This window comes from Podarcis muralis, chromosome 3, assembly GCF_964188315.1.
Source record: "Podarcis muralis chromosome 3, rPodMur119.hap1.1, whole genome shotgun sequence".
NCBI lineage: Eukaryota > Metazoa > Chordata > Lepidosauria > Squamata > Lacertidae > Podarcis > Podarcis muralis.
In genome coordinates, this window is record NC_135657.1 from 62,452,921 (window position 1) to 62,473,136 (window position 20,216).

Sequence of the window (20,216 nt, forward strand, 5' to 3'; positions counted from 1 at the left end):
ACTTTAAACCTAAAATTAGATTTAAGCCAGTGTTCTGCTGTAAGAGAAACAAAAATAGAGCAACTCTTTCAAATACACTCACTCCTTCTAGTATGTAAGAAAGGACACAGAGGCAGGAAACTAGGGGGTTTCCCACATAATCATGGAAGTTATGCCACAAGGGCATTTTCAACAACAACAGTGTGCAATTCTGTCTTCAAGTAACATTGGAATGAATATGCTATTTGGGGAAAGCATTGGACCCCCCCCCCCAACTCAGTACTGTACGATAATGCTGCATTTTGAGTTGTGGAGTTCACTTGTAAAATTCTCTCCCTCAAAAGGGTCATCTGGCATCTATGCTTATGTAAAGGGCTTATAATCTCTGGTGTTATTTCTCTCCTGCTATTATTATTTTTTAGCACTACCTTCCATTGCTTATGTGCATGTGCTCTTATTAGTTACTGTAAAGCATTTAAATTTAAGGGCAGTATATAGAACTGTTTTAAAAATGAATGAAACCCACAACTTTTTTGGGGACACACACACAAACACCAGAGTGCCAGTTTTTAACTGTGTTTGTATGTGTGTGAATGTAAGGGAGAAAAGAAAAGAAAAAGGAAGCACCAGCAGCAGAGATCTGAAAATCTCCTCCTATATGGCTCCCAGTTCACCCTAGCCATTGTCATTCCCTGTTCCCCATCTCAAAAACAGTTAGTGGTTATGCAGAGCAGGGTTTTCATGGTAGTGGCACATCAGCTGTGAAATTATCTGCCAAAATTATTTTTAAAATAATTTTAAATATACATTTTTATTGAATTTCTTTGTCTCAACAAGTTGTAATTGCATATATCCAAAATTTTGCATTTTACAATGCCTACCCTTCCCCTCATCTTCCCTTTCTGATTGTCCACCTCATTGCTGAAGTTCAAATGGCAACAAATGTAATTTCTGGAGACGTGTTTAATAAGGCATTGCGCTTAACCATTCTTTTCTTTTTATTGCTACTCCTGTTGTGATCAGTAATGACCTAAAATATGAAATGCCCTCTCCACTAGGAACTTATGCAGATTTAGGTGAGGGGGGGTGTTGGATGTGGATATGGGTATATTGCAGGGTGCCCTGTGGAACTTGCATGAAGTACAGCCCCTCCCCACAAATACCTTAACATTGAGAATAATCTGGTTATGCACTCTAATCCAGCTAACACAAGATTTGGGCTCAAGAGGATTTGTGTATATTTCACTGTAAAACAAGTAACACAGTCCAAGTATAGCTTTCTTACATTTTTATTTTTCAGTAGCGGCACCTCTCATGCAAATTCTCTCTCAGGAAAATGGTAAAAAAAACATGTTTGCGTCTACTTAAGACTCAAAAATATGGACATACCAAGAAGCTGCCTCAGGGTGAGACTCTCATAGAAATTATTGTAGTGTTACTGTTTTAATAATAAAAGCACTGTGAAGAAGCACTTGGTTGACTGAAATGGATAGAAAAGAAGCAGGGCTGAACCAACAAACCTGCCTCATTTATTAATATTAGACCATGCACCCCTCTTTCTATATCTGCCAACACCCAAGGGTCAATTGGGCTGCCTTATTTATGGGTTATTCTGAATTATTGCTCAGCATTCCAGTGCTTAGTTTTGAAAAGCATATTGTGAAGAGGTATTGCAAATGATGAATAGACTGCAAGAAGCCAAGTAAACAGTATTATTGTAACACTACATAAATATGGTCCCTCCCCCAAATTAAACATTAAAATGCCTGATTTCCTTTAACATTGTTAAACATGCAACTTTATTAGGTACTACCAATATGATGAATTTAAACTCATTTGGGGGAAATAAATGGTACACCCATCACACTTTATTTTAAAATGGAAAAGGGGGGAGGGGAAACAACCCAGAAAGCAAAGCAAAGAAGAATGAAGAGGTGAAAAGGGGGACTAAAAGAGTGAGGTGTCCTTACCCTTAAGTTTGAATAGAATGTGACAGGACAAGAGCCACCCAAGAGTTTTCAATTTTGTCTTGTTGGAATCTAGTGTAATACAGATGGCAACACAGGATACAATCTCCCAGAGATGTATTTGGCAAAGTCTCAGTATTTTGAAGCTAATAAATCCAGCTTTCAAGAGGAAATTCTAATAAGTTGCATTTACCAGCTTTGGGGGTGGGGGGGAATACTGAATACGTTAATTATGTACACTTTTACCATCTGCTAAAACGAGGTATTTTCTGGTCATGCTATGGAAATTTATCTGTGCACCAAAAGTTTTTAAACAAGCAATTTCACCCATAAAATAGCTACTCTACTTAAGAAGATATAGCTATCTAAGCAAACGGCTTATTAATGTCAAGCTAATGATTTGTTGGTTCATTATTGGAGCAAACGTAACATTAAAAGTTGAAAGGTCAGTCTTTTCACAGGTATACAACTGCTTAGTTCAGGATTGTACCCGATGCCCACAAAACTACAGTGAGTCAGGTAGTTAGCAGACGAGTGTACTTGAGGGCAGGGAGATGTGTTTGAATGTTTGCAAAAACCAATTTTAAATATAAAAGGCTAAAGGCCCCGTTGCAAAACTGCCTGCGTTACATTATAGCCCAAGGGGTCATTTTCAAAAAATACACACGATTACCAAAGCTGATGATTAGTGGATGTAAGCAAATACTTAAAGCAGCATTGATATTGAGAAAAGCTTTGTGTGTGGGTTCTTCCTAATTACTTAGGCTCAAACTACACACAATGCTTAGCTGCATTATTTCAGGTTTTGTTTAGTTTTTTGAAAACTGCAAGAAAATATATTTGAAGTCAATATATGAGCATTCTACTACTGATCCCCAAAGCTTTTCAACTTTTGTGAGCATTTCAAACAGCCACATGGCTTGGAGGCACTTCAAAAAGCACCTACCTCCACCACACCTCCCTTCTCCAAAGCCCAGAAACTGGTATTTGGGCAAGGAAAGGGGACAGCAGGTGATCAAGGTTCCAGGTGGCACATTTTTTCCTGCTGAGGACTAGGGCTAAAAGTTCCTGCACCCCTAGGACAGTGGTAGCAATGGTACCACTCTCAGGTGGTACCATGCTCAAAAAGCAAGCACTCCTTTCTAACTCAGCATGGTACAGTGGAAGAAGTATTGGACTAAGTCTGGGGAGACCCAGGTTCAAACTTTCACTCAGCCATGAAGTTCACTGGGTGACCAGTCTCACTCTTCAGTTGTGAGGATAAAATGGTGATGGTAAAGGAGGCTATATATGTGCTGCCATGAACACCTTGGAGGAAAAGCAGGATATAAAATTTAATGTTCCCACACCTGAGACTAGCCATGAATGCAAGCCTTTCCAAAAAGATTAAAGTTCCTGCAACCAGTTATTTGGGAGTGTGAGCAGGAGCTGGATTCAGTCCTCCTGATTTCACCTTACTGGGAATTTAATCTTTAAACCCCCCCGCCAAAAAAAAAAAAAAAATGTTCTCCTGTGGATCTGGGCAAATATCAACTGTAGGAAAAGCACAATTTCCATCAGAAAATGAAAGATAGTGTAGCATGGAGATGGTGCAGAAAATGACAACATTTCCACATGTATTTATTGAGAAATAGTAAAGATATACACATTTTTTACAAGCTTTCAATATTAATTTACATTTTCTTAAATAATGTTATCCCCAAATAAATCACAACTTACATTACATAGACCCTTGGCTTCAACAGTTCCACAAGGCTGCAATTGCTGGGAGTTCAAATGCAATATTGGCTCATGTCAGTTAAGTTCCCTTCTAAAGACACTAAATATCACATTTATTCAAGCATCTAGACATGGCTCCAAAACACCCCACCCTACCCCAATAAATCTGAAATGAAAATCACATCTAAAACTGCAGTGGGCATAGCTTATACGCCCTCAACATGTGGAAAGATTTAGATTAAGTTCTGATCTATTATTTTAGGAGCATTTAGTTCAAAGTTTGGAGTTTAAACACACAGACATACTGCAGACATACTGCTTACTTCTTTACAGCATGCTCAAGTTGTTGCTCCTACTTGAGATTTAAAGAAACCCAGTTAAATCCAGCAGTACAGTAAAAACAATTCCTCCAACACAACAGCAGAACATGGGTAGCTTGTGTGTGTGGTTCTTATCAGTTGTGGGCTACATCTGGGCCTCCCAAAACAGGTAATGACTGATATACTACACTATGTGTATTTTTTAGCCAAGGGCCTGTGGGAGGGAGGGAGGCTCTATTGAGCACTGTGGGGATAAATTGTGCTCTATATTTTTGTGCACAATCTGCATATATTGCTTTTTTTTAACTTTTCAGTTTAGTGGTTTACTGAATTGAGTCCACCTTTCCCTTATTTCTTTGTATTTACATGCATTCAAATTGTGCTCTATTTCTGTATCTTAAGCACAATATTCAAAGTGCTTAATATTTATGTGCTGTTTCCATTTATATTGGTACAGCAACTGCAAAGGCACACTGTTCACTATTTTAATTGCACAACCTTTTAAAACATGGGATATTTGTGTTCTCTGTGGTAGGGTAAGAGTTAAGAGGACAAGTTTTTTAATTGCATATATATAATGATATAAAATACAACTCACGATCCAAATGACCAAATTTCAATTTGCACAAAACCTTGCTTTGGTTGAAATATTCTGGCATGCCTTAAATTCTAGCTTCCCTAGAGATGTGTGAAGCTCCCTCCATTCTCCTCTGAGAAAGTTCCCTGCTCTTACTGCAGTTCTTTCCCCTTTTATCGAAATTCCTACAGATATTTTACCTAAATGAGGACATTCAAAATTGCTTCAAATTTCACCTAAGGCAAAATTCAGTGGCAACATTCCATTTTTTTCCATGCAGAGTTTTATCACACAGCAGCTCAGTATTTGACACAGTTTGTTTCTGTATCCAGAATTTTGGCAATTTTGATTCCTGGGTATTCTGCCAGGGCTGAGGAAGTGTCAGTGCTGAAGCCCTCTGCTCCCCCCCCCCTTTGCATTTTGAAGAGTGTTCGTTCATTCTTTCTCTCTTTTAAAATACCTTATTTTTTGCTCTATAAGACGCACCAGACCACAAGACGCACCTAGTTTTTGGGGGAGGAAAACAAGAAAAAAAATATTCTGAATCTCAGAAGCCAGAACAGCAAGAGGGATCACTGTGCAGTGAAAGCAGCAATCCCTCTTGCTGTTCTGGCTTCTGGGATAGCTGTGCATCCATAAGACTTCCCCTTACTTTTTAGGAGGGAAAAAGTGAGTCTTATAGAGCAAAAAATATGGTAATTGTTATTAAGATTTTCTCTTGTTGACTACTGCCAGCTAGGTCAGAGAACAGGAAGAGGGTGTTTTCCACCAGTTTTTATTGTGACAGTTTCAAGGCTGGTATAGCTGAGGATCAGACCCCTCAGGGAATCTGAAGAACTTTGAATTTCTGTGTGCCCCACCACAAAATGACCATTTTGGGACAACACTGCAGGCAGGTTACCCAAAACTTGGGCTGTTACTGCAGTGGAGGCCTACAGACCTCACTTCTCTCTAGACACAGAGGCTGGTGTAGAAGGGCTTGCAATTGCAAACCTAGCCCCCTCTCCCTCCAGCATCAACATCATTTATATGAGTTTTTGTGAATCAGAATATTAATGGAAATATTGGGGGGGGGGGGACTCAATGAATACAGACCACATCAGAACTGTGTATCTGTTGTGACCACATCATACTGTCAACTACACACTATTTCTGAAGAATAAAATATGCATTAATGGTATTCTATATTTTTGTCAACATAAGCTGGTTTTCATTCTCTATGTGTCATTGGAATATATCTCTTTAAAAAATGGTTGAAGAAAAAATCTCTGCAAGAAATCTACATTTATAACACGAGTCTAGCTTGATGACAAGTTCGGGGGAACTCAAAATTCTCCTGTTTAGTGACATTTTGGTTGGTCCTAAAAAACACATTCAAGCTGCAGATTTTGGAGTTTTCCCTTATGGACCAACATGGCTGCCTTTTTAAAAAAGTATATATGCCAAGTATCTTTCCTTTAAACAAAAAACCTTGAATCAATAGCCTGTAAGTAGTTGAACCAAAGAGATATCTCGCTCAGATTTATGCATCGGAATGCATCAATGCAGAGCAAGGAACTTCATTATCTGACATGATGATGTAAGTATTCCTTTTTGGTATGTCCACAAGGGCAAAATCCAGCACAGATTAGCGCAGGGTCAGCCCATATGGAGCCCTCCAGATATTTTTTACTATATATCCCATCCTTCCTGGCTATTGTTGCATCAGTGAAAAACACTTTTACACATTAGCCTATGAAGTCGCAACACTGACCCTCTCTCCGGCTGGTTACGAATATTGTTAATGCAGGACACAGCATAGCAGAGAATCTGAATCTGCAATTCTGTGCACACTTTCCTGGAAATAAGCCACACTCAACACAGTTGGATGTACTCCTGCGTAACCATGCGTGGGATTGTGCTGCATATGTCAATTGCAAGTAGTACAGGTTTTACATTCACATTATAATCTGATTCACTTAACGCCTGTTCCTCTGCCCTCTTTTTCTGTGCCCTAGGGAGCTAAAATACTGATTTCTGTGCACATCAGTTATTGTAAAGGTTGTGCATTTACTAAAGAGCCTTACAAATGGGAAAACAGGAATGGGTTACATTTCACACAAACTGATTATTTTTATGACATAACTGCATATGTGCCTTTTTATCTTTGAAGCTACAAAACTTGAAGTTTTTTCATCCTCCCAAATAACAGTATATATGTACCCACTGCATAGTGGGATGGCATATGGCTCATCATACACTATTTTAAGGATCTTTTGCACCAAAAGTCGATACTGGAGAACTTGTTATTTGAGATTAATTAAAACACTGGGACTGCAAAGTAGAGAACAAGAGTGTAGGGACACGTATATATAATTCTCTTTCCTGGAACATTACTAGAAAGAAAACCAGAAACCGAATTATCACACTGAATTATTCTACACCAGTGCTGTTATTAAAGATAAACCTTTTCAGAAATAAAATGACATAAATTTACTCCAATAATTAGAATTTCAATATAAAAAATAGAAAATTAAGTACATCATTCACCCTACACAAATGCAGTTGTGTCTGTAGGAGGGTATCTGAAAACAGTTCCATGGAGCACTGTCTGTATCCAGCTGGCCCTTTGCCATGCATGCATACCATAGTGCAGCAGGCATTAATAAGGGGCTGATCTATAGCTGCTCCAGTATTACCTCTCTCCTTCCCAAGCATCCATTCCACAAGCCACATGTCAACAAAAGGTGTAACTGGTAGGCAGAGAGCTAGAAAGCAGAGCATATAATGGCTGGATAGGTATATGGAAAGCACATCCTGTCCCGCCATTGTGAGCAATGGCATGCACACACACACACAGTGGCTACACATGCACAGAGTAACTTGCAAGCTGGAGCCATGGAGATGGTAAGAATACAGGACACACACACTGGTCTACTGTTGAAAGTAATGGCTAGCATGCGTGATATGTGTGGTAAAGGGCTGACCACAGAGGGGAGAAAGGAAAGAGTTCCATTGAGTGCTATGCTGAACTTTTTCTCCAAGCTTAAAATTAGTTAGAAAATGTTTTAATAAACAACATGCTGGTGGAAATTCCTGGACTGTTGGCTACAACATACTGTGAACAACCTAAAGTTGGACTAGTGAACATAGTGTCCCATCCCCCCAATGTTGCTGCACTATAAGTCTTATTAGCCTCAGCCAGCATGGTCAATGGGGAGGCAATTTGAACTGTACTCCAACAAAATGGTGGCTACCAAGGGCCAGATAACTGATCCCACTACCAGAAACCCACACAAGGATTTCCACTTGCTCAAAGAGAGTTCCTCACTCTTCTTCCCCTGTACACATTTCCCAAATTGGCTTGGGTGGGTTGGGAGAATCCCCCAGAACAGCACACAAGGAAGGAGAGGGCACATTGTATATTTTTTGAAGGAATCAACCATGTTTTCATGTAACCTACTGGCTAACAATTTGAGACTTGGTAAATGGGAAATAATTTGCGGCTCCTTACATGTACTTTATGAAATCAAGCTCCTTGCAGTGCGAGTACTTGTTTTCTTCCTTTAAAGATGAAAATGGAGAAATGGTTCTCAAGTAATCAGCCATTTTAATTATTAATCCCACAGTGCCCAATATCACTTCAGCCTCTTGACATTCTCTTAAGTTACTTGCCTCCTGCAATCTGTGGAATTATTAAGAAACTAAATAAAAGCACCAGCTGTCAATTATTATACTTCCCCCACCCCTTACTGCAACAAACTTTTAAGTGCTTTTGATACACACCCTTGTCTTTTGATTATTTGAATTTGAAATTTGGTCATCTCAAAAATTATCACAAAGGTTTATTTCTTTTATCTACATTATTTTAACCAATGTTACATTGTAACACACAAACAAGATCTTGTCTTTTAAGGCACAACACATCATTATGCACATTCTGTTTGCCAAACTTATAAAAGAGACAATAATAATTATTATATACCCCCATCCCACACACCTCCAAAATGAAAGAAATTGCATCCACTTCCAAAGTCAGCTGCTAATAAAGTCACAGTAAATTATTTTCATCAATAATTTACACATATTACAGATCTAGACAGGATTGTCAATGCACAGTTTGAGTACATTCCAATTCAGATTTTTTGGGTTAGGTAGACTAAAGTTTGATTCAAACCTCAGTGCTGAGAATATATCCCATAGTGAGGAATGTTGTTGAATACCACCCTTGTCGATCAGAAAACGCGTGTCATTGCTTTCCCAGTCTGAGTCCATTGCAAAAGCTGTTCACTCTGGCTAGGGCTCATTGGTGTGTACCAGCAACCTTCTTTTATAGTTCTTTAATCGTCAAAAATGTTGTGTGTATAAGACCATGTAGAACATCCTTGTGTAGAATTAAAACTTGTAACTCCACCAATCCGTGATCTCAATTCTTCACAATGGAATTTTCATTCCAAATATTGCTTTTCCTTCTTAAGACCATACATATGTGTAAAAGCCAGAGGCACTGGATCACACATAAAAAATATCAGTGTACTTTGAAATATAAAAAGTATTTGTCAACTATGTGACAGCAGTTACAAATACTCTAATTCCAGCGCTTGGTGTAGAGCCAGGAGGTCCGAGTGACTAGATATTCTCCAGAAAGGCATGTTGTGCTGTGTTAGTTAAGAGGGGGAAAGGTGAGGAGAAATGAACAATATATTTGACAAATCACCCCCCAAAACCACCATTATTTATATTTGCTTTCATAGAGTTTAAATGAACACCAGAGAATTATCCTGATTTTTCTTAGTAAGACAGCGAAGAAAAAGTCAGACCCAAATAGATATGAACTTACAGTAAGGACCATAGGTAAACTCAATTTTCTTTCTATTGAGAGTGAACGAGAAATAACGCTTATCAATTATGAATAGTTAAGAGGTGACAATTTCCAGTGGAAAATTATGTATTTCTCCCCTGCAAGGAGATGCACAAAGTTTATGTACAACTGGAAGCTGTACTTTCCATACGCAAAGCTTATGCGCTTGTTATTATGTATGCGAGCACACCTTCAGAAGCTACCTGTGGAAAAGCTAGTGATCCAACTTTTCAGTTGTGGACATTACATGGGAGATGTGTTTTGCCCCACAAGTGAAAGATTTAGTTTTACATTATCATTGCGGACCTACTCGCAGTGACCCCTGTCCAGGGAGCAAGGCCTAGTAGCTCAAGAAGGTGAACAAACTGGGCAAGACAATGTTCTGGGATTTGAAATTGGCCACTATTGATTCCATATGCAGGTAGGATTTGACTTAGGCATTGGTTGGATATCCTTCTCGGCCTCCTGGTGGAGGGCTGAGGCATGCCAAGGTCGGTTCTAGGATTAATGGGTCCAGTCCAAGAGTTGTGAAATCAAATCTCGGTAAATAAAACACTGCAAAAATGTTGTGGATACATAATTTGGATTTTAAGGACCTTACTTTCATTATGTTCAGATCTATTTGTGAAGAATTTGCATTCATTTATTCTTCCACAACTGTTCATGCAAGCAACGGGTACAGTTAGAGGAAAGCATGCCAACCATAAAGTAAAGAAACCAATCACCTGATTTTCTGGGGGGGGAAAACTACAAGACAATCCCAGCACCTGTACTGCATCTATATAAAGCAACCATTTGGAACCAGCATGTAAAAGTTAATAAAACCACTATAGCTAAAGAGCAAAACCCACAGATGCTATCTGATATCAGAATGATATGTCTCCTTAGATTCCCCAAATAGTGTGGGGTATTTCTGGTTAGAGCCCAAAATGTATTTAATAAAGTTTATGCCTTATCTACATTGCTGTCAATTATTCTGAAATGTGACGAATATTGAAACCTCCAGCTAGGTTGTTTTTTTTTAAAGTGCACTTATTACTGAGTTGTCAAATGTTCATACTGCAATTACTTCGCATATAGCAGAGTAAGTTCTTGGTGGTGCTTTTGTCTTCTATAGAAACTTCTATGGGTGAAGCTGCCCCTCTATGGAAGGAAGCTAATTACCTTTTATTCATGCTTTTCAGATACATTTTACTTTGCGACAGCTGAATTTGGCATTACTTCTATTGGTTTTCCACATCTGCCAGATAACCTTTTGCATGCCTTCATCAAATTTCAAAAGCACCCATTTTATTATATATTACTTGTATCTTATGTAGGCTTATTATATCTTTTAAGATCTATGATCAATATCCATTTTGATTTATCTCCAAATCATGCAAGTCATCATAAAGAATATGCTCGAATCCAAATGGTTTAATTTGTAGGTCTTATGTTTCGGGCTTTTGGCATCTAACAACTTCAATTACTTGCCAATGTGCCACACTAACAGAAATGCAAACAGAGAAGCTTGCATCAATATCTATGTATCACACCGACATTTCATGAGACAGGTTACCTTTTTTGCTGCCTGTTCTTCTTCTACACCATCCCCAATTACAACATATACTACTTTTCTGCCAAACCTTTGCATTATTCGTTCAAAGCAACTTTCTTTTCCTGGAAGATAAATGAGATACAGTTGAGAGATATTACCTGGTTAGCTGCATGCTCCTCATCTCGGCCATCTCCAATCACAACATAAGTTATGTTAGTGCCAAACCTGGACACTATACGCTCAAAACAGCTTTCTTTTCCTGAAAAACAATGCACTACTTATTTGAGCTATCAAAAACAGGCATCACAAAGATCTACAAAAGATAGGAGAGTCCTGTAAAAAGCTAGGAGTGTCTAAAACCCACATTTTCACACCAATTTGGGCTTGTGGCTGTTTCTCAGATAAAGCTAAAGGTGTGCGGGGTGGGGAAAATTACTTTGCTTTATCTAATGAGAAAGTTTGCTACTGCAAGACACATTACAGATGAAGGTCACTTTCCTATGGAAAGAACACCATGACTTTGGTTGGAGTGCTGTGGGTGGTGGAAGGAGATGTTGATTGTGCGAGGCTATGGTGTTCAGTACAGTGCTGGGGAAGCACCTGTACAGAATCCATCTTTCTTTTACTAAGCCAGTTGGAGCAATACTCAAGTGGTCCTCAACTGCGGGGCTTTTCTCAGTCTTTGTTTCATAGTAGCTTTCACTTTATTTGTTTATTTATATCTACCTGCTGCTACCATATGATATGGGACTCCCAAGAAATCTGATATGGCTTTCAAGCATGGACTCTGCTGGAGCCTGACTACCCACACAAATGCAGGAAATTGTCTGGGGACTGAAGATCAAAGCCTTCCATCTCCAGACACAAAAATGAAGATTGCCTACCCATCCCAAGAGGATGGGGATCTCCCAAAATTTAGCTGCCCTCCTCCTGTCAAGGAGCTTTAAATTTCAAAGCTCACAACTCCAATGTTTTCAAGCATAAGTGGATCATTTTCACAATGTTCATGAAACTGATATGCAATTCTGTGCATTACCTGTAACTAAGTATGCCAACTAATGTTGGTTCTCATCAGAATTGAACAAATTGCTTAGTCCAACCAAAAGAGACAAAGTATTGGCAGTAGTAGGGGAAAATTGAGACCCATCCACAAAACAAGGAAAGACTGGGAAGACTAATTTTCTTACCTATTTTAGTTGCACTGTAAATATTTTCAATAGGAAATGCACCTCCTAAACTATACAGCAGGACTTTTGCAAGGGCTGGTATAAGTTGAGTTGTTGTTACCAAAACATTTACACAGTTACTCCTATGAGAAAAGACACAGCATAAATCCATATAATGATAAAAAGTTTCTCTAAAACAAGTTGGTTACATGCCTTATTACTGCAAAACTGTTTCTTTCCGTTATCAGCAAAAGCCTTGCAACCAAAGCTTATTTAGATATTGTAACAACTCTGATAATACTATGATGAGAAATTAGAAGTCCCTTTGCCCTATATCTTCACTATCACTTAATTCCCTTCTGTAGAATAGTTTGCAGATCAGCAGAGGGGTGGGGGAATTAGCATATGCTGATGTCATTTTTGTGGCTCATTTGTAAAACTACTGCAACCTTTTGATGGGCCCAGCATAGCATATTGGCATCTGTAGGAGTTTTCTCTGCTAAGTCTAACTTCATGTTGATATTTTCATTGAGAATGAAGTGAGGAAGGATAAGGTTAAATCTCTGCTCTCCACATGCAGCAGTGTCAATAAAAATAACCCTGTCACTGTAATTAATGTAATTGCAAGTGATACAATTAGTGTCACATATAGTTAGACCTTCAGTGGGAGAACATATGTGCTGCACAGAAAAGGACTAAGGGTTAATCCTCAGCATCTTTGGATACGGACGGGGGAGAAGTCTTGTATAAAAACCTGGAGCAACCCAATGTAGACAATTTTTAAGTGAGATGGCTGCCTTCCTAGTAAAATATCAGCTTGCCTAAAAAAATACTTTTGCCTTGCTTCAGAAAGCTATTTTGCAACTGGCATTTAAAATTAAACACATACTCACCTTGTGCTAATAATTGATAGTGATTTAAGTGCATTTGTTAGCCAGGAGTCAGTGAGAGCTTCAATCTCTGCTCTTAACTGCAGCCATGCATCTCTTTTTGCAGGGCCAAGAAGTCCTGATATACAAAAAAAAAATGTACACATTTTAAAAATGTTACTTTATTTTACTCTGGACTGGACCTACCTCCATATAACTATAACTGATACAGGATGGTCTATAATTGTAACATTAAAATAAAATAAAACAAAATAAAATAAAATAAAATAAAATAAATAAAATAAAATATCCCACCTATGTCATATCTTTCTCTGACTGTAGTCACTGGTATCAGGGCTTTTCTATGGACTCCTCTACACCAAACCAGACAAAAATCACCACCTAAAGTTCTACTCCACCCTCACAACATCAAATCTCAACATCCATTTAAAAACACACAAAATCACCCTACTAATTTAAGACCACTCAATCCCACACACCTCTCCACCACTACCAACTCATAACCAACCCAAGTAAATCTATACAATTTGAAACCCACCAGTTTCACATGGTAACCATACCTTGAACCTCTTCACAGAGCACTCCCCAGTTTTTCTAACAACCATGTATACCCTGAGGTGCTCATCATATATACAATAAAGAATAGATAGCTACCAACTCCAGCTAGCCTCTCAACCCAGCTGAAGGTCCCCACTATCTGGCATTCACCTGAGCATAGGTGCAGTTCCCTGCTCTTATCCAGGAGTCCCTCCCATACACACCACAAGCAACCGCTAAACTAAAAAGGGTGTTGCCCTCGCAGCTCATGTATCCAGACATGAAGATCCAAGAAGCTTGCCTGTGGCAGCGGGGCTATTTATATTTAAATGGGGCAGGAAGTTCCCAAACAGTCCAGAGTTCAGCATAATTTCCTCCGCTTGGTGGTTCCCTGGTAGATGTTGCTACTCAGCAGATGAACTCAAGCAACAAAGCACGTGCTGAGGGTTATCAGAAGCCAGGATGGTCAGGTTATTAAGGGATTAATCTCCACCTGTTTCTATTCTCCTCATTGGCAATAAAATCCAGTGTGCCAAGTCCAGCATCCTTCCTGAAAGCAGCTATTCACATGTAGACCTGAAAGCAGCTATTCACATGTAGATCTTAATCCCCTTCTGCAGACTAGTCTGCCATTTAAAAGTGTGTAGTGTTGCAGGAAGAAGACTCAGCAGAGCAGAGCTAAAGGGGCAAGCCCCGTCTCCTGCATGAGTGAGGCATGTATAGGGCTACATAGTAGAGGATCAGATGGTGTATACCACTTTAGACAGCAGGTGTGAAATAAAGGGCTGTAGCTCAGTGGTAGAGTATCTCCCTCACATACAGAAGGTCCCAAATTCAATCCCCAGAATCTCCAGGTAGGGCTGGGAGAGACTCTTGCCTGAAATACTGGAGAGCCACTGCCCGTCAGTGTAGGAAATACTAGGCTAGATAGACCAACAGTCTGACTTAGTACAAGGCAGCTTCCCATGTTCCTAAAAGATGTGGATGTTCCCCCAACAAACATCCCATGTAAATAGCTCATTCCCTGTACAAACAAGATATAAAAGCACATTAGAAAAAGGCTGAGACAGAAAGCAGGGGGAAAGTGATGTATGGTGCAGGAAACACTACAGGAGTTGATAGTTCAGAATGTGTAGTTCATCTCCAAACTGCAGTAATAAATGCCTTGATGATATATAGAATTACAGAGTTGGAGGGGCAGCCTTATAAGTCATCTCAGTGCAACTGCCTTCTTAGTACAGGAAATCCAGGACTGGAGCATCCCCAACAGACGGCTGTCCAGTCCCTGCTTGGAGACTTCCAGTGAAGGAGGACCAACTTCCTTCTCTTTCCTTATTTGTCCAATTTTCTTGTATAAATACAAACCAGCAGATAGCTCAGATTTTTTTCCAACCCCCCCCCCCAACAGTAAGATGAATGGGAGATTATAATTCTCTTTCAGAAGAATTTTAGAGTATAGATGTTACGGACATTTCTAAATATTTAAACTCTTACCTCCTACATTGTTCTTGTAAGTATTATATAATTCTTTTACTCTTCTATAGCGGAATGCCAGCTTCCTCATCCAGTCAACTCCTCCTCTTACACCTGTTGGCAGACAAAGGTTTGCACTACTTGCAGCTGCATGGAAGCCATCAGTTGCAAAACTGTAGGTACTGCAAACACCCAAAATATGCAAAAGTGAATACTTTTTACTTTCTATAAAAATGTGCTTATGTAATTCTTTTTTTTTTTTTAAAAAAAGGCATTGCTTACCTTAGGTCTTGTCCATTGTCATCTGACGAAACGTCATCTATATGTACTTGATCACATTCCTGTTGAAAAAATATTTCTTTAAAAATAACATTTGATATCTTGTTTGCAATATTTACATAATGTGGCAGAGTTCTAAGACATTAAAAGATCTTAATACTGAGTAGTACTTGTACTGCCAGAAGATGGCAGAATATGCACATTTAAGGTCTCACAAGCAAGGCTACTATTCTTTTCACAGAATCAGCCCCAACAACTCCTTCCAAACTGGGGTGTTCCTGAATTAATTGCTGTACTTGGAATTCTAGGTTGCTCTGGTAGCCAAGAGCACTTTCAACCCTTCCATACAGTGAAAAGGCTACAACCTTACTACATCAAGATTTAATGCTCTTTCAGCAATTGCTTCAAAACATGCTTACTGTAATGACAGCTGAAAAAAACTTTTTTTTTTAAAGGCTTGTAAGGCTACCAGGTTTATTGCACCAGAGACTTCGGGGTGTGTGGGGGGAATAAAAATGACTGGTGATACATTTTCAGGTTTTATTTCTAATTTTCTTTTTTTAATGTTCCATAGGTTTACTAATTCTGAAGGTCACTTATATTAACCCATTGAGAGAAATAGCCAGGTTTCCCATAAATAAAATTCCACAATCTCAAAAGCAGACCAGTTCAGAACAGATTAGGTCTAGTTATACTCAGCTGTGTCTGAAATTCTTGTTTATATATTTTTCAAGCAAATGTTAAAATTTGAATTAAAACATGTGTTTTGCAGGGGAGGGGGCAGTGAAAATGCTTTGAATCTGCAAAGGGGGAAATTTATGGGGAAGATCGGTAGTACAGAGTTATGGCAGATTTTGTAGAGTTTAGCAATAAAGGTCTCATATTTATGGGTTATATTAAAAATCAACACTTCCTCTCAGGAGGGCTGGTGTTCCCAAGATGCTCTTTTTCTTCCTACTACAGATTCAGCTCTTCTGGAACTTAAAACAATATGCCCTCCAAATGTAGGTATAGGCATGGGAACATCACCATGAAGATGGGTTCTAACTAAGTGGGAGACAAGGATCAGCCCCAGCTTGCTTTGCCACTCTTTGGCACCAACTTTATCTGTTTAGTTTGCTGCTGCTAGATTACTGATGGGGCCAGCATGTAACTCCAGTGCTTAAAAGCTTCTACTGGCTGCCCATTTGATCCCAAGACAGGTGTCTGAAATGCCAATGATTAAGTGATATAAAGGTAAAGGGACCCCTGACCATTAGGTCCAGTCATGGCCGACTCTGGGGTTGCGGCACTCATCTTGCTTTACTGGCCGAGGGAGCCAGTGTACAGCTTCCGGATCATGTGGCCAGCATGACTAAGCCGCTTCTGGAGAACCAGAGCAGTGCACGGAAACACCGTTTACCTTCCCGCCAGAGCAGTACCTATTTATCTACTTGCACTTTGACATGCTTTCGAACTGCTAGGTTGGCAGGAGCTGGGACCGAGCAGCGGGAGCTCACTCCATCGCGGGGATTTGAACAGCCGACCTTCTGATCAGCAAGTCCTAGGCTCTGTGGTTTAACCCACAGTGCCCCCCGCGTCCCATTAAGTGGTATATAAATGCCTTAATTAATGTCCTTTTTCCATTGTGGGAATGTTTGTTTCAGGGATAGGGTCTCTCTGAGAACTGCATAACTGACTTTCTCTTATATTGAATCCTGTAGATTGCTATACAAAGTTTTGATTTGGCAATATGGTCCAGCACCCTCTTGGAAGTTTTTGTGAAACACAAAAAGGGAATGTATCAATGAAGGCCTCTAACAACATAGAAGGCATTTACCACTGGTTTGCCCTGCTGTTCTTCCCAGCGTTAGGGCGCTCTTTAGAAGGCTCTCTCCCCAGCTGAATAGTCTGGCTGTTATGTACTGGTGTAAAGTGTTGAAATGGCTATTAAGATTCACCACAACTGAATGGGAATACAAGTCCCAGATCCAACTATCATCAGATTTTTCTTCTTCCATCCAAGTCCCAGTTTCCTACCAAACTAGTCCTGCCCTGTTTCTCTTCCCTTAGCATCTGCTTCCTCTATCACCTTTCCTATGTCATCTTTCTCCTCTTCTCTTTCCCTTGGCCCTCTTGCCTCTCGCTGTCTAGTTCCATCTCACCCTTCTTTCTCTCCCCATAGACATGGCCCATTACACTAGAAGCTGTACGGAAACCTGTCCTAAGAACAGGTGAATCCTTGTGCAATAAGCATTTTTATGGGTTTCCCTACCCTTCATCTGGCAAAACCCCCACTTTCTCACATCCTTCACTATCATTCAGTTGTGTGTGTATATAGTACAGTCGGACCTTGGTTTTTGAACAGCCTAGTTCTCAAACATTTTGGCTCCCGAATGCCACAAACCTGGAAGTAACTGTTCCGGTTTGCAAACTATTTTTGGAAGCTGAACTTCTGATGGGGCTTCCGCTTGGCTGCAGAAGCTTCCTGCCAGAAGCCACATTTTGGTTTCCAAACATTTTGGAAGTCGGACCAACTTCCAGAACAGATTCTGTTCGACTTCCAAGGTACAGCTGTAGTTATATAAGCTTTTGTTCATATATAGTGCACGTAGTCATTTCTAATATTGTTCAGTATCTAATATGTTTGACAATCATTGTTTTTGGGGGTCTTTTTATCTCATTTGCTTCCTGACCTTGTATTTTCTTTTAGTTGCATGGCTTCCCCAAGCACTGCAAAAAAAGGCATAATTTGGGTAGGTGAGTGAGCTGCCAATGGTAAACAGGAAAGTTAGCACAATAGTCTTGATGTTTCCCCCACAAGGATCTTGCACCTCACAATCCTCAAATACCTCTTCCCATTAGCATGTGTACACAGGCTCTGCTGGTTGCTGGTGGTTCCTGCTCCTTCCTCTTCAGTCACTCACTCTCATACTCCCATACAATCTGCAGCATCCTTTATCATTTGCAGGGCTAGGAAACTCCAGTGAGGTAGTCAAGATTACAGCATCCACAACTCCTCCTTCTCTTAGTTCTAGGAAGGGAGCTAACCTCTGCCTTATCCCTTAACTTACTATCTTTTCTCCAAACCTACACCAGCTGGTTAGGACCGTTTCTGTTGCGGAATCACATAGTTCTTCCATGTTGGTAGCTCCTGCAATATCCCACCCTAGCATTCTCTTTGCTTAATGACAAGCAATCATGAGAAGAGTGGTGGAAATGGCTTTTTGGCTAGTAATGTCACAAAGGCACTGAAAGCTTTGAAGTGCTTCCCCCTATCTGGTTCTTTGGGATAAAGGCTTTAGAGCAGCTCTGTTCCATACAAAAGGTTTCAGGGTGGTGTTCAATGCTAGTCCTCATCAGAGTAGACCTACTGAAAATTAAAAGACATAAATAATTTAGGTTCATTAATTTAAATGGGTCTATTCTGAGTAAGACTGAGCTGAATACAATCCATTGATTCTCCGGACATGGCCTATTATCATTCTATCCCTCTTAGTTTTTCTGGGGCACCTCTCTCATCAACACCAGTGAGGACAGGAGGACAGACTTGCAGGCATATGGAACACCAGTATGAAAAATTATTATGTAAGACAAAAGGTGTATAATATATAGTCTTGCTGCTAAAGAGAACAGTATTGGAACATTCACTGTTAAAATCCCAGTGATAAATGTGTGATAATTTAATTTTAAAAATAGCAATGAAGGAGTTATTTCTCTGCCCATATGCTTCTTTTTTCTTGTGTTATGAAAACCGCTATCCTGAATATATGATGCGGATTCAAAAGTACCAGGGAAATTATTTTCTCTCTCTTTTGCCTTGTTGTTTGTTTGTTTGTTTGTTTGTTTCTGAAGGAATGCTCTATACCATAGGAGACAACTCCTGGGGCTGTGGAGGATTTGGCCCCCACAACAAAATATTTGAGGGGGCTGGGCCCCCACAAAGTTTATGGGCATTCCCATTAAAATGGTGCATGTGCACTGCGTCATGTGATCGATTATGTGGGCCAGGGGCTGGGCTTACCTGCGCCCCCACAATATTTTATTCAAGTTGGCACCCCTGCTCTATAGGATTACCACAAGATTAAAAAAGTGGGTTGCCTATTTTTTCACCTTCTGTGGTGCTACGGCTCAACCTTTTAATACATTACTTTGTTACCTACTTCCTGTTATGCATGGCTGAACATTAACAGGAATGTGTTAGATAATAGTTGTTGTGCTCCATGCACATGCTTCCCCCAGACTTATTCTCAACTCAATTATTACCATTTTCGCAAGGTAACAAGAGAAAAATCTGCAAAATAAATATATAAATGCAGTAGTTTGCATCAAGTCCCAGATGAGCCGTCTAGAATTTAGGCTAAATTCCTAAATGTACTTGGACCTGCAGAATTCTACTGAAGTTAGCACTGTACATAGTTCATTCAGTGTGTAATCCAAGTGCTTTTAGGACATCAGCCTAAATTAATTCCCTCCCATTCCCAGTGGAAATGAACAGGCTGCTAGCATAACATCAGGGTATTGTTGTTTGATTGTAATAGAGATGGGATAAAAATGGTAAAAAAGCTCTCTGTTAATTTTAATTTTAAGGTAAAATACCTTTCAAAACAGCTACAGAACTGGCTATACTCAAGTCACAGTGGACCACTGGCTGTGCAAGTTCAAAACTAAGAAAGATAAGATATATTTTCCATTACTGTGTGTTTACAAATTCATGTACAATAACTGATTTTGACTGCAGTAACATTAACTTAATTCATGTCTCAGTGCAACAAGTTCCTTGCAGGAATGTTCAGAACTTGACATTTTACTAAGGAGTGCAAAACCTACGGATGACCCACAAAAATGATCCTTTTGGAATTGTCAGTAATTTCATTATCCAATAAAAACAATGACTCACTGCAGTAAAAACAAAAATCCTATTATGAAGCAGATCTGAGAAGTTACAGTCTT

The 20,216-nt window shown here is 39.5% G+C and overlaps 1 protein-coding gene across 16 annotated transcripts in view; it reads right to left on the reverse strand.

Moving 5' to 3' along the window:
- Window positions 1–3,550: 3,550 nt before the first annotated feature.
- Window positions 3,551–20,216, reverse strand: part of EYA4 (EYA transcriptional coactivator and phosphatase 4) — a 110,852-nt gene continuing 94,186 nt past the window's right edge. For 10 of the 16 annotated variants that reach the window (XM_077925980.1, XM_028723454.2, XM_077925974.1 and 7 more), the window contains 7 exons: window positions 15,288–15,346; window positions 15,027–15,187; window positions 12,999–13,113; window positions 12,127–12,248; window positions 11,098–11,198; window positions 10,128–10,180; window positions 3,551–9,199 (listed from right to left, as the gene is read on the reverse strand). In XM_077925980.1, the coding sequence (XP_077782106.1) occupies window positions 9,130–9,199; window positions 10,128–10,180; window positions 11,098–11,198; window positions 12,127–12,248; window positions 12,999–13,113; window positions 15,027–15,187; window positions 15,288–15,346 (681 nt within the window). In that variant the 3' untranslated portion in view covers window positions 3,551–9,129. Of the gene's footprint in view, window positions 9,200–10,127; window positions 10,181–10,960; window positions 11,062–11,097; window positions 11,199–12,126; window positions 12,249–12,998; window positions 13,114–15,026; window positions 15,188–15,287; window positions 15,347–20,216 lie in introns of all 16 variants that reach the window. The other 6 variants (XM_077925977.1, XM_077925983.1, XM_028723451.2 and 3 more) reach the window with 2 other exon arrangements.